The sequence below is a fragment of the Trachemys scripta genome, chromosome 24, assembly GCF_013100865.1.
Source record: "Trachemys scripta elegans isolate TJP31775 chromosome 24, CAS_Tse_1.0, whole genome shotgun sequence".
Lineage (NCBI taxonomy): Eukaryota > Metazoa > Chordata > Testudines > Emydidae > Trachemys > Trachemys scripta.
This window is the reverse complement of record NC_048321.1, coordinates 948746-962990: the sequence shown is the minus strand read 5'-3', so window position 1 is coordinate 962990 and position 14245 is coordinate 948746. Positions and strand designations below refer to the sequence as shown.

The following is a 14245-nucleotide window of genomic DNA, read 5'->3' as shown; positions in this document are numbered from 1 at the left end:
AAAATCAGGCAATCCCATTGCAGACATCAACAAGAGCTTTCATTTTCTCCAGAAAAAGCACCCTAGCAGGCTCTGGAGCAGCGAGATGGTGGCATGGCTGGTGCTGGCTCTGCTCCTGCACAAAGGTAAGAGTTCTCACCCCTCCTCACCCTGCTGTTACTTACTGCAGTCTCTGCAGACTGACCTTTAACCAGTGAGTGGATGGAGAGCTGGCTCTCAGCCAGTCCCTGATGCTAACTCAGCCACAGGGCTCACCACAGAAGTGAGCATCACTGGAACACGTCAGACCTGTGTGTGTATCAGCGCAAGGGGAGCAGCTCCTTCCACCCATGGGAGCAGCCAGCAGTGTCGCAGGGCAGCTGGGTGAGCCATATGAACACGTATGCCAGTGCAGATTCACATGGCTCTCTGTGGGTTGCTGCAGATTCATGACTAGTTGTAATAGTGCTTAGCAGCCCCACCCAGGGACCAGGACTGTGGTGCTAGGCACTGTACACAGAACAAAAGGACAGTCCCTGCTCCAAGAACCTGACAAAATATATTAGAGAGACAAGGGGTGAGGTAATCTCTTTTATTAAACCAACTTCTGTTGGTGAGAGAGACAGACTTTCTAGCTTACACAGAGCTCTTCTGCAGGTCTAGGAAATGTATTCAAAATGTCACAGCTAAACACAACTGGAACAGATTGTTTAACACATTTCAAGAGACCATTCAAAGTGAAATGGCCCATTAACACCTCTCCACTCATGGGTGGGGGAAGCTGCAGAGGAGGGGCTAGTGGGTTACAGATTGTTGTAATAAGTCACAAGTCCAGTAAAAAGAACAGGAGTACTTGTGGCACCTTAGAGACTAACAAATTTATTAGAGCACAAGTCCAGTATCTCTATAGAGTCCATGATTTTCCGTGTCTAGCAAAGTTATGAATTTAAGTTCCCAGGCTCATCTTTTGAAGGTGTTGTGCAGGTTTCCTTTGAGGCTGAGGACTTAGAAATCAGACATGCAGTGATCACTTTGTGAAGTATTTTTGCCTTCTATCATTTTTCTGTGTGAGTTCATTGGAGAGTGTAGTGATTGTCTGGTTTCACCCACGTAGTGGTTACTGAGGCATTTAGTGCACTGGATGAGGTACACCATTTGTTTTAAGTATCAGGGGTTAGCCGGGTTAGTCTGTATCCACAAAAAGAACAAGGAGTCCGGTGGCCCCTTAAAGACTAACAGATTTATTGGGCATAAGCTTTCGTTGGTAAAAACCCCACTTCTTCAGAGGCATGGAGTGAAAATTACAGACAGAGGCATAAATATATATTGGCACATGAAGAGAAGGGAGTTACCTTACAAGTGGAGAACCAGTGATAAAGGCCAATTCAGTCAGGGTGGATGTGCTCCACTCCCAATAACTGAGGAGGTGTCAATACCAAGAGAGGGAAAATTGCTTTTGTAGTGAGCCAGCCACTCCCAGTCCCTGTCCAAGCCCAAATTGATGGTGTTAAGTTTGCAAATGAACTGTAGCTCAGCAGCTTCTCTTCTAAATCTGTTTTTGAAGTCTTTATGTTGAAGGATGGCTACTTTTAAATCTGTTATTGAGTGTCCAGGGAGATTGAAGTGATCTCCTACTATCATTTAGGGTAGGTCTACACTTACCTCCGGGTCCGGCGGTAAGCAATCGATCTACTGGGATCTTGTCTAGACGCGATAAATCAATCCCAGATCGATCCCGGAAGTGCTCGCCGTCGACGCCGGTACTCCAGCTTGGCGAGAGGAGTACGCAGCATCGACAGGGGAGCCTGCCTGCTGCGAATGGACCCGCGGTAAGTTCGAACTAAGGTACTTCGAATTCAGCTACGTTAATAACGTAGCTGAATTTGCGTACCTTAGTTTGACATGGGGGGTTAGTGTGGACCAGGCCTTTGTTTGATAGTCATGTGTAGGACCCATGGAAGGGGTCTTTAAAGGTATGTTTTGGGGGATGTTGATCAGTGGAGCTGTGTCTGCAGGTTTTGCATCTGTTGTTCTGGCAGGGTCTGGTGCTGCTTTGAGTTGGTGGGTTCCGGTCTGTGGGGAGCTTACTTCTGATGATGAGCTTGGTAAGGTTCGGCGGGGGGGGGAGTGCTTCAAGGCCCTAAGAGGGGGCTCAGGAAAAAAATATTTCAGGATGTGATACCCATCGAGTATGGGCTGTAATTGTTTGATGATACCCCATATGGGTTCCAGTGTGGTGTGATAGGTGACAACTAGAGGTGTGTGGTTGGAGGGGATTCATTTCTGTATTGAAGCAGGCTCTCTTGGGGTATTTGGGTGGCCCATTCCATAATAAGATCTACTTCTCTGGTGGAGTGTCCTTGTTTGGTGAAGGAAGTTTTAAGCGTGTTAAAGTGTGTATCCTGGACTTTCTCCTTGGAGCATATTCTGTGGTATCTGAGGGCTTGGCTGTAGAGAACAGATTTCTTGGTGTGTTTGGGGTGGTTACTGGATCTGTGAAGGTAGGTGCAGTGATCCGGGGTGTCTTGTATACAGTTGTCTGTAGGGTTCCATTGTTGAAGCTGATTGTGGTGGCGAGGAAGCTGATGCTGGTGTGGGAGTGTTCTGGAGAGAGTTTATCTTTGTGAAATGTCAAATTTTGTTTGTGTGCAGGCCTGGACTTTCTTTTTATTGGGAGTCTCAATTTGCAGCATTTAACTTTAAAAGGATATGTCAGTTAAATATCTGACTTCAGCAAATTCCCTTGTTGCTACATCGCAGGCTGTATCTGGAGCAAGCTGGGGGCTGCTTTGTTGGTTCCTGTCTCACCATAGTAGCGGCCACCCTGCTTCCAACTGCTGGGACATTCGCTCTTAACTGGCAAGCTGCACAGAGATTTTTAAATGGGGCTTGTGCTCTTTTTAGATTCTTTGTGATGGAGAAAGAGCAGAGAGGTGTGGGACGGGTGTGGTTTGGAGGCAGGGAATGGGGAGGGTGATTCAAAGTTTGTTGTTTGATGGTTCTTTTTTGCCTTAGGAAAGTCTGGTCTTGTTTTTGCCTGGAGGGCCCCTGGGCATCTGTGAGCTTCTCAGTGGGTGCCTGCTGGAAAAAAGGCCCTAGCACTCCTGTGACATGGATGCCTTTGGTCCTGGCAGCCTCACCTTCCCAGGGCACCGCAGATGGGCAGCCTGTAGGTAGGGGAAGAGGGAGTTTGGGAAGGTGACACCAGAGACAAGGATGGGAGAGGCTGTGGGGACTCTGCTGGCCACCACAGCCAAGCCAGGCTCAGCCAGGGAGATGCCAAAGATGCCCAGGGAAGCAAGGAGAAGGCTGCTTTGGGGAGAGGAGAGCCACTGGGGCCTCAGATATGCTGCTTCTATCCCAGCTCCTCCCATAACCCTAACATGAAGGCGTCTGCCTGTTGCCTCGTTCCAGCCCCACCGGCCACAGCCCGTGCCACCGTGAAGGTGACAGGAGTGGTGGGGAGAGCCGTGACTTTGGGAGCCGACGTCCCCCCAGGGTTCCAAGTCAGGGATGCCATCTGGAGGTACCTGGCGCCAGCAGAAGAGCTAGTGGCCACCTACTTCAGGGGCTCAGCGGAGACCCTGTACCAATCCCGTTTCTATGGGCGGAGCCGGCTCCACGGTAACCTCACCCTGGAGATCAGTCCGGTGGAACTGGGAGATAGCGGCACCTTCTCAGCCCTGCTGGTGAACACACGAGGACAGACGGAGACGCGCGTGCTGCACCTGGCAGTCTATGGTACGCCGGGTTGGGCTCCTGTTTCCTCGCCACTTAAGGGCAAGAGGGTGATATGCTTGGAGCAAGGCCAAATTCTCCATGGACAAACACTCTGTGCAGTCTCACCCGAACCAGCAGGCAACAACCCGCCGCCCGGCGCCACCTCTGTCCCTGCAGGCTGCCAGGCCCAGCAGCTGACTCTGACAGAGGCCCCGTGAGAGAGCTGGGGCTGCTGAGCTGAGCTCCCAGGCAGGCACCCACCCTATCCAGACTCCTTGGGTTTTTATGTTCTAATACAAAGCTCTGGGGGCAAATGTCCTGCTGGCCTGGCAAAGGGGCATTAGCCTGTGGTGTGAGGCCTGGCCCAGCCTCTGCTGCAGAGTGTATAACTCAGAGATCCACAGGTTACAAGGCCAGAAGGGATCATGTAGTCCACCGTCCACTCCCTGCATAACTATGGAAGGCGAGAGCCATTGCCATCATGGGGCTCACCGACTGGGGAGCCAGAGCCAGCCTGCCCCGGGAGGTGACTGTGTGTCCCATCGCCCTCATTCTGGGCTCCCACTAGGCATGTCCCAGAGGACAGGGACGGGGGAGCACTGCCCTTCTGCTAACCAGGAAATGCTGTCACAGTCACAAGGCAGCATGTAGGGAACTTGGGGTTGTGACTTCCCAATTGCCTTTATTTCTGCTCTTACAAAGCACCTGCCAGGCTGACACCACAGCCCTTTGGCTCTAGATGACGAGGGACCCTATGAGATGGGCAGTGGATGAAGCTGCCCACACTGGCTGTCACAGCCTCATACCCCCATGCCCCTCTCCACACATACACGTGGGGCTATTAGGGCTGAAGTTGGAAAGCCCTGCCCAGTGGGAGAGCAGCATCAAACCTCCAGACAGAGCCCGGTGTTTCTAGGGGTAGATCTGGTGAAGAAGTGCAAATGGGTATATTCATGCGCTAATACCAGGTGGTCCCCTGGGGAGGTGGGGTTTGAGTATCCAGCCAGGGGGAGATTACTGGCTTTGACCCTCTGCTGTTCTGTCTGCTCTGTGTCCAGAAGTGGTTTCCCGGCTGACACTGCAGGTGTTCACATCGGAGAGCAGTCGCAGTGGCTCTGTGAGGGTCTGTGAGGTGTTCCTGACCTGTGTGGCGGCTGGTGGCACCAACGTAACCTACAGCTGGGACAGGACGGATGGCGAGGTGCTGAGCATGGACAAGCACTCTCTCTTTGAGGCTGGCCTGGTCCTATGGGCTAAGCTGGACCCATCGGATAGGCAGGTGTCCTACACCTGTACTGCAGCCAACGCTGTCAGTCGGGAATCAGCTACCATCGCACCCTGGGAACACTGCCAGAGGGAAGCAGGTATGTCATGTTTCACCCAGTTCCCATGCCCAGCTCAGTGCCCAGCCACTTGGAATGAGCCAGTGGCCCAGCTGTTTGCAGCCAGAAGACAGTGCCCGGGAGATGGATTTTGTGGGCGGGCATTTACTTTTGATAACAGATTTGCCACCATGTGAAGGTGGATGAGGTGGAGAGGGAGTCACGCTCCCTGGCTGGTGAATCTTCACTGAGGATTATCAACCAGAGAGTCTAAAACTACAGTCATATCTAGAGTGTTCTGAGTGATCCAAGCCCTAGTCAGACCCCCACATGGGGGCTCTTGTTTACCTGCACAATTGCTCAGTTTAAAGGTTGGGAGTTGGCTGCCCATGTCAGCCCCTCGGTACCGCAGCTGATATTACAACCAAAGGGAGTGCATGAGTAAGGGCCACATTCTGCTCATGTTTACATGGTTGTCAATCCAGAGTCACTCATTGGCCTCACTCTGCATTTTCACCAGTGTAGCTGAGAGTAGACTTTGGCCTGGACTGTTGCAAATACAGGACAAGATTACACAGGAAAAGTCCATGGAAGGACCAGGAAATTCCACAAATCTTAAGCTGCAAGAAATCCTCCCCCACTCTGGATCGCAGAGGAACTTCAGCTTCCCCCGCGTTTCCTGCTGCCTCAGCTCACTCTTGGCACCGTCAGCAGGTGGGGGAGGCGGGGTGGTGTTCGGAGACTGCTTCTCCTCTGACTTTTCCTGCTGCTGCTGCTTTTAGCCGGGTTCAGTGACCGTCCTGGCAGAGCAGCAGGAGGCTGCGGATCAGCACCAGGGATGGCCGGGAATCAGGGGCGGCTCTAGGCACCAGCAAAGCAAGCACATGCTTGGGGCAGCCCATTTGCAGGGGCGGCAGTCTCCAGCATGGGAGCTGAGAACCAACAGGGGGCCCTGGGAGCTGTAATTCCTTGGTTAGCTCCCTGCCTATAGAGCCAGCCCTGGAGCAGGGAAAGAACTACATTTCCCAGCATTCCCTTGGCCACTACCAACAGGAAAGAGGGGGAGGGAGTGAAGAAGCTGAGACCTCATGCTGCAGCCTGCTGTGAATGGAGATCTGCACTGTGAGTAGGGATTCCATGTTTTAACATTCAAAAAATAGGACACTTCCCGGGGAGGGAGGGTAGCCCCACCCTGCCCCCATCCACTCCCTCCGACTGTCCCCCACAGAAACCCCAACCCATCCAACACCCCTGCTCCCTGTCCCCTGATCACCCCCTCCCGGGACCCCTGCCCCAACTGCCCCCCAGGATCCCACCCCCTATCTAAGCCCCACTGGTCCTTGTCCTCTGATTGCCCCCTCCCGGGACCCCACCCCCTATCTAAGCCACCCTTCTCCTTGTCCCCAACTGCCCCCTCCTGAGACCCCCCCCCAACTTCCCCCCTAGGACCCCACCCCCTACCTGTCCCCTGACAAACCCTGGGACTCCCATGCCTATCCAACCGCTGCCTGTCCCCTGATTGCCCCCCCAAACCCCTGACCCATCTAACCCCCCCTTCTCCCTGCCCCTGACTGCCCCCCTGAACCTCCGCCCCATCCAACCCCCCCTGCTCCCTGCCCCTGACTGCCCCCCCGGAATCTTCTACCCCTTCTCCAACCCCCCAGCCCCCTTACCATGACACTCAGACCAGCGTGTCTGGCTTCGCACAGTACCAGACACGCTGCTGCATACATGCTGCCGTGCTCCCGTGCGGAGCCACAGCCCCCCCCAGCACCTGCCTTCCAGATTTGAACACCTCAAAATTTAGGAGTGCTCAAGCTCAGTTTGGGCAGCTGTTACTTCATTTCTCCCAAATCAAATATACTGATCCACTGTAACTTGCTGTAGAAGAAGTAGGATAAAATTGAGCAAGAAATGTTTCCCAGTGGTTATTAGGACTGGAATTGCTATTTTCAACAGCCATTGCCCTTTTTTTGTTTTGTTTAAAAGGAAGACAGTGATACTGCATTGGCAAATTCCCCATAGAAAGAAAGAGTGGAACAAAAAAAAGAGGGGAGGGGGGGAATAGCTCAGTGGTTTGAGCATTGGCCTGCTAAACCCAGGGTTATGAGTTCAATCCTTGAGGAGGCCACTTAGGGATCTGGGGCAAAATCTGTACTTGGTCCTGCTAGTGAAGGCAGGGGGCTAGACTCAATGACCTTTCAAGGTCCCTTCCAGTTCTAGGAGATAGGATATCTCCATTTATTTATTTAAAAGAATAATAAAGGCACCTCAACTTTTCCTCATTTCTGTAGGACAGTCTTATAATATGCATCCAGACATCTTCCAATCACACAAGCTGAAAATTGTTCCACTTTACTGCAGTTCTGTAACCATATGGGAACCAATTCTGTCTGTGTTCTGTGCACATCCAAAATTCCTGCTGAATGACCCCCCCTGGGAGCGAGTTACCAGTGACCCAGGGCTGCGGCGGAAGGATGGTGCAGGGCTGGGGGGGAGCCCAGGGCTGGGGCGGCAGGAGGTGTGTGTGTGGGGCAATGGTGGGGCGATAGGGGGAACCCAGGGCTGGGGCGGCAGGGGGGTGCGGGTGATCGGGTGAGAGCCCAGGGCTGGGGGTGCGGGTGGTGGGGGAGAGCCCCGGGTGGGGCGACAGGGGGGTGCGGCGAGGAGCCCAGGGCTGGGGTGGGGGGCAGCCAAAATTCTTTTTGCTTGGGGTGGCAAAAAACCTAGAGCCGGCCCTGCTGGGAATGCAGGCTAAAGTGCAGACAGGCTGAAGTGCTGGGCAGTCTGAATTTCCCTGTGACTCTCCTCCCCCACTTAGTCATGGCTCATGGAGTGTGAGAGGCTTTTATGGTGCAGCAGGTGGCTGGGATTCCTGTTCCCAGTGCCCGGCGCCAGCACAGTTACAGAGCCAGTGCGTACCAGGGAGGGGTTCCCTGCCCAGCGGAGCCCACAGCACTTATGACATCTTCCTCTTCCCTGCTCAGGTTCGGAAGATGCCGTGTACGACTATAGGAACATCCTGCTCATTGCTCTGCCCCTCTCTGTCCTGGTTCTGGCAGGGGCTGTCTTCGGGCTCCTTCTCTCTTGTAAGCGCTCAGGTAGGAGCCATCTATCTTAGGAATCGCTGTTCACTGACCTTGCTCTGCCAAGCACTGAAGAACCCCTGTGTGAGCTGTACAAACCTGCAGGAGGGGCATGCACTGCCAGGAGAATGTGGGGGGATGGGCAGTCTGATACCACGGGGATGGGCATAGTGCAAATCCCCAGGCAGACGGATAGGAAGGGAGGGAGGTGCAGGGTGTCACAGCGCTGCTCTGTCCTTGTCTCCCACATAGAAACCAGCTCTGCCTGTGGGGGCAGGTTTCCAGAGACAACACGAGAGCTCGATGCTCAGTCCGCATTAGCCTACGGTGCCTTTGGAAATCTCCCCCTTAGGAAATGAAAGTGGGAACTTCCCACCCCCACCCCCGCTCCCGTCCCCCGGCAGCTCAGGGGCTGTGACACAACCAGGGAATCTGATTTTCATAGCACTACGCACAGGGCTTCCCTTCTCCTCTTCGCTCAGGTGGAATCTGATGCCACAAGGCCAGTGTGAGGGGCCTTCTACTACCAGGCTGGATTGCGGCCTCCACAGCCTTGCCAGCCTGGCTGGCCCGGTGACCAAGCCATGGCCCCAAACCTCCTCCCCATAAGGTGCTAGCATTAGACTGCCAGGCCAACCCCACCCAGTGGCTCCACTGGAAGGCAGGGACCGGCTGCACCATAGTCCCTATGAGAGAGTTTCAGGGGGTGGCTTCCAGCTGCTTTCAGACAATGACCTGTAGCTGTGGTGTAATGGCCATTTGGAAATATTCCTGCTGGTTCCGCACTCAGCTCGCATTTGGAACCAAGCTAAAGGGCTGTTTGTCTGCTGGGGCTGCTGGCTCCCTTGCTGAAGCTCACAGGGAGCAGAGAGAGAATGCCACTACTGTCTGATTGAATCTCCATTAGGGAGACTCTGTAGGGGCAGTTGTGAGCCAGTTGGTTAGACGAGCCGAGTCCCGTGGCAGTTGGGTCTTTTGGCTGAGACCTTAACACCTGTCCTATCTGTGTAGACCTTGTGCGTCCCATGACTCTGTTAGTGTTAGAGTTGCCCCCGCGATCTTGGCCAAAATTCCCCTTGCCGCTCTGCTGCGCTAGGTGTCTGCTGCCTCCCGGCTCCCCAGACATTGCCTCATTACACCAGCAGTGCACGTCTTTAGCCTGTGAGGCCTTGCGAGGTGCTACAGAAATGCAAAGGTGTGCTCGCCCTTCGTGTGTTTGTGTGTGAATGGTCACTGGGCAGAGAACAAATATATTTAACACACACCCCTCCCCGAAAGCTCTGCTACTTTTGGGAATGACATTTGTTTTCCCCTTCCTTAGGGAGGCAAAGAGCGAAACCGCTGTTCGAAGCCTCAGAGTCTGACGCGGCCCCTATCTAGGAATTGACACTGCGTGCAGAGCAGAGGCGTGTCCTTTTGGGAGAGCAGCCCTCCTTTCTCTTTGTTGCTGGCGAGGCAGAAAGCCCACATTCTCTTTTCTTCTGGAGAACTTTTCAGGGGGCTGCCAGCTTCCATTGACAGCTGGGTGACTGTGAGAGTCACTGTGGGTCAGGATCCCAGCACAGACTTGCTTTCAGCCACAGAACCATTAACCAGCTCTCAGAGCAGTCGCTTGCCCTTTGCATCGTGTTTCTCTCTCAGTTCTCCACAGACCCCCACCTTAAAAACGAAGCAGACATTTTTACTGAATTTGCTTGTATCTGTCTACAATTTTCATCAGCATTGCTGAATAGACTTGAATAGTCCTCTGCTCAACAGCATCCTCCGGGGAACTCAGACCTCACTAGGAAACCCATTTGAAGGCCTTGTCTTCACTGCCAAAAAAAGAAACAGGGATGTCCTTACCTAGAGTTTGCTGACTCGAGGTGACTGGCTCAAGGTGTAACTGTAGGGAAGGCAAGGCAGTTTGTCATTTCACACGAGATGGCCAGTTGAGCTAACCCTTGGCCCTCTCATAGTCTTTAACTAACCAGCTAACTCAGGTGAAGATGACAAACCGCCGTTTCTTTGTGAGGGTTTTACTTCTAGTTCCTACATTCATAGATTCTAAGGTCAGAAGGGACCACTGAGAGCATCTCAGTGGTCCCTTCTGACCTTAATGTAGGAACTAGAGGTAAAACCCTCAAGAAGACACGGCAGTTTGGCATCTTCACCCGAGTTAGCAGGTTAAAGACTGTGGACCACTGAGAGCATCTCACCTGGTCTCCAGGATAACACAGGCCAAAGAACTGTCCCCAAAATGGTTCCGTCTTGAACTAGAAAATACCTATCAAGTTAAGAGCACTTTTTTCCCAGTGAAAACAAGCTATGTTGGGTGCTAAGAATTCTTGAGTATCTGACCCTTATTTAGGTGTCTAACTGAGAATGGAGCCTTTATGAAAATGCAGGTCCAGCTGTAGCTGCAGAATCCATGGCAATCTGGCCCTCACTCTACCTACATAGGTACCTGTTACCACTCTCAAGACTTTCAAAAGAGAAGTTTATCTGAGTATAAAGTACAAATTGTCTTCAGCATGTTCAGAAACTGCTTGGAAGTTCAGGGGCCTGGAATCCACTGTTCGAAGTTGTGTGGTAGACCTGGAAAAGGATTGCAACATTCCATGCATACACGTATATTCACACACACAAGCATGCATGCGCACACACTCACGCGCACACACACACACACACACTCTTTCATAGCATTTGTTGAATATGAGTGTATCTTCAGTAACTGTAACTGAATGTGACCAGAAAGTATCTGTTCATTATGTACGTTGTGTGATTTTTTAAACTGTGTAAGATTTATGGAAACACATATAAGATTTATGGAAAATAATTAGAACTACATATAAAAGACAAATTACAAAAATCTCCACCCAGATTTGAAGCTGCATGTTTGAAAGTGTGACCAAAGGTTTGCAATGCTCCCAGTAATGAGTTGACAGTAAAATGTTGAACGGTTCAGTATTACATGTATTGTAAAATGGTATATGCTAGCTAACTCAGTCAGTAGAGTGTGAGATTCTTAATCTAAGGGTTGCAAATTCAAGCCCTAAATTAGACACTTGATTCTACTGCCTTAAGCATATTTTTGGGGGATTGGGCTAGAAGACCTCTTGAGGTCTCTTCCAACCCTAATATTCTATGATTCTATGATTTGGGTAGTTATATGTGATATATTCAAAAACACCTGACAAAACACCTAGCTGAGGAACTTTCTAGACAGTTAATGCTGCTTTTCAGTAGCTTTTGGAACACTAGGGACATTCCAGAGGACTGGAAGAAAGCAAATGTGCCAGTATTTGAAAAGGCTATGCAGGACAACCATTGCAATTGTAGACCAATGAGACGGACATCAGCTACAGGCAAAATAATGGAACGTCTGATACAGGACTTGATTGAGAAAGAATTCATAGAATCATAGAATAGAATCATAGAATATGAGGGTTGGAAGGGATCTCAAGAGGTCATCTAGTCGAACCCCCTGCTCAAAGCAGGACCAATTCCCAACTAAATCATCCCAGACAGGGCTTTGTCAAGCCGGGCCTTAAAAACCTCCAAGGAAGGAGACTCCATCACCTCCCTAGGTAACGCATTCCAGTGTTTCACCACCCTCCTAGTGAAATAGTTTTTCCTAATATCCAACCTGGACCTCCCCCACTGCAACTTGAGATCATTGCTCCTTGTTCTGTCATCTGCCGCCACTGAGAACAGCCGAGCTCCATCCTCTTTGGAACCCCGCTTCAGGTAGTTGAAGGCTGCTATCAAATCCCCCCTCATTCTTCTCTTCTGGAGACTAAACAATCCCAGTTCCCTCAGCCTCTCCTCATAAGTCATGTGCTCCAGACCCCTAATCATTTTTGTTGCCCTCCATTGGACTCTTTCCAATTTTTCCACATCCTTCTTGTAGTGTGGGGCCCAAAACTGGACACAGTATTCCAGATGAGCCTCTCCAATGTCGAATAAAGGGGAACGATCACGTTCCTCGATCTGCTGGCAATGCCCCTACTTATACAGCCCAAAATGCGGTTAGCCTTCTTGGCAACAAGAGCACACTGTTGACTCATATCCAGCTTCTCGTCCATTGTGACCCCTAGGTCCTTTTCTGCAGAACTGCTACCTAGCCATTTGGTCCCTAGTCTGTAGCAGTGCATGGGATTCTTCCGTCCTAAGTGCAGGACTCTGCACTTGTCCTTGTTGAACCTCATCAGGTTTTTTTTGGCCCAATCCTCTAATTTGTCTAGGTCCCTCTGTATCTGATCTCTACCCTCTAGTGTATCTACCACGCCTCCTAGTTTAGTGTCATCTGCAAACTTGCTGAGAGTGCAGTCCACACCATCCTCCAGATCATTAATAAAGATATTAAACAAAACCGGCCCCAGGACCGACCCTTGGGGCACTCCGCTTGAAACTGGCTTCCAACTAGACATGGAGCCATCGATCACTACCCGTTGAGCCCGACGATCTAGCCAGCTTTCTATCCACCTTACAGTCCATTCATCCAGCCCATATTTCTTTAACTTGGCGGCAAGAATACTGTGGGAGACCGTATCAAAAGCTTTGCTAAAGTCAAGGAATAACACATCCACTGCTTTCCCCTCATCCACAGAGCCAGTTATCTCATCATAGAAAGCAATTAGGTTAGTCAGGCATGACTTCCCCTTCGTGAATCCATGCTGACTTAAAGGAGGATAGTGTAGTTAATGCCAATCAACATGGATTTGTGGGAAATAGATCCTGTCAAACTAACCTGTATCATTTTTGGATGAGATTACAAGGTTGTAGGTAAAGATAATAATGTTGACTTTAGATACTTAGAGTTCTGTAGGGCGTTTGACTTGGTACTGCATGACATTTTGATTAAAAAACTAGCCTGATACAAAATTACCATGGCACACATTAGATGGATTAAAAATTGTCTAAGAATGTGATTATAAATGGGAATCATCATGGAGCAGGTGTGTTTCTAGTGGGGTCTTGCAGGGATCAGTTCTTGGCCCTTTGCTATTTAACATTTTTATCAGTGACCTCACAGAAAACAGAAAATCATCACTGATGAAGTTTGCAGATGACTCAGAGATTGGTGGCGGGGTAAATAACGAAGAGGACTGGTCACTAGATGGTAATATTATAAATGCCAGTCAACATGGTTTATGAAAAATAAATCCTGATAGCAAAAGGAAAGGCATTAAACCAAGAGGGTTTTGATGTGCTGCCCCTAAAAGATTGGCTAAGACAGTAGTGCATGACCAGGGTATGAATGAGGATGCGCCATTTGAAAAGGTTTGCTGAGTAAAGGTGGAGCTGCTGAAAAGACCCTTCAATCTTTCCTTGCCACCACCTGTAATCAAATGGCTTACGAAGAGATGTTACATGGGCAAGGTTGTAAAAACCCAATACACAACTATATGGTTGGTGCAACCGATGTCTGAGACCCTAGAACCATGCAATGAGAGCCACACAACCATGGTAATGGATGATGAATGCGATCATGAGGACAGCTCTTGGACTCAGCTGTTGTTTGAGATGCCAAAACCTAATCAGGAGACCCCGAATAATTCCAATGGCAGGGTGCATAGGGCCAAATCACAGCTAAGTTGCAAGTAGAAATATCTAAGGGTAAACAAGTATCAGAGGGGTAGCCGTGTTAGTCTGAATCTGTAAAAAGCAACAGAGGGTCCGGTGGCACCTTTAAGACTAACAGAAGTATTGGGAGCATAAGCTTTCGTGGGTAAGAACTTAACTTCGGGTAAACAAGAGGTGCTGATGATAGAAACTGGTCACAGTCACGCAAATGGCTAGAGAATGTAGCACCCAGTCAAAACTTTGGTGGCTCAAGAGTATCAGCTAAGGAGGCCTCTTGACACACAACACAAGGCAAAGGTTTTAAGCACGTTATAAAAGTGAAAATGGTGCCTTATCTGTGTTTCTTCATTAAATCTGTCAGCAGTTGAGCGATGACTCTTCAGAGGCCTTGGAGACTTTGCTTACCATCCCAGTGAGTACGCCCCTTTAACAAGCACTGTGCATTTGTTTGTGTTTGTGTAAGGGGTGTGCTGATAGGGACCCACAATGCCCTCAGTGCTGTAGGCGTAGGACTGTGCTTTGATATGATTTGCAAGAGGTGGAGTCAAGTAGATCTGCGCTGGCCTGGTC

General features: G+C 50.5%; 1 protein-coding gene across 1 annotated transcript; it reads left to right on the top strand.

The window, feature by feature from the left end:
• On the top strand, positions 1–10112 carry SLAMF8 (SLAM family member 8). Its single transcript, XM_034756530.1, has 5 exons — positions 1–125; positions 3394–3720; positions 4758–5063; positions 8009–8122; positions 9429–10112. The coding sequence occupies exons 1-5, from the start codon at positions 86–88 to the stop codon at positions 9485–9487; spliced, it is 846 nt and encodes a 281-aa protein (XP_034612421.1). The 5' UTR covers positions 1–85; the 3' UTR covers positions 9488–10112.
• Positions 10113–14245: the final 4133 nt, after the last annotated feature.

What these genes read in the sequence shown, in the direction of transcription:
- SLAMF8 (XM_034756530.1), top strand. Translation starts at nt 86, where the DNA reads ATGGTGGCATGGCTGGTGCTGGCTCTGCTCCTGCACAAAG. An exon ending in GGCTCTGCTCCTGCACAAAG is followed by an intron (nt 126 to 3,393) that starts GTAAGAGTTCTC and finishes GCCTCGTTCCAG; the next exon opens with CCCCACCGGCCACAGCCCGT. An exon ending in ACACTGCCAGAGGGAAGCAG is followed by an intron (nt 5,064 to 8,008) that starts GTATGTCATGTT and finishes TTCCCTGCTCAG; the next exon opens with GTTCGGAAGATGCCGTGTAC.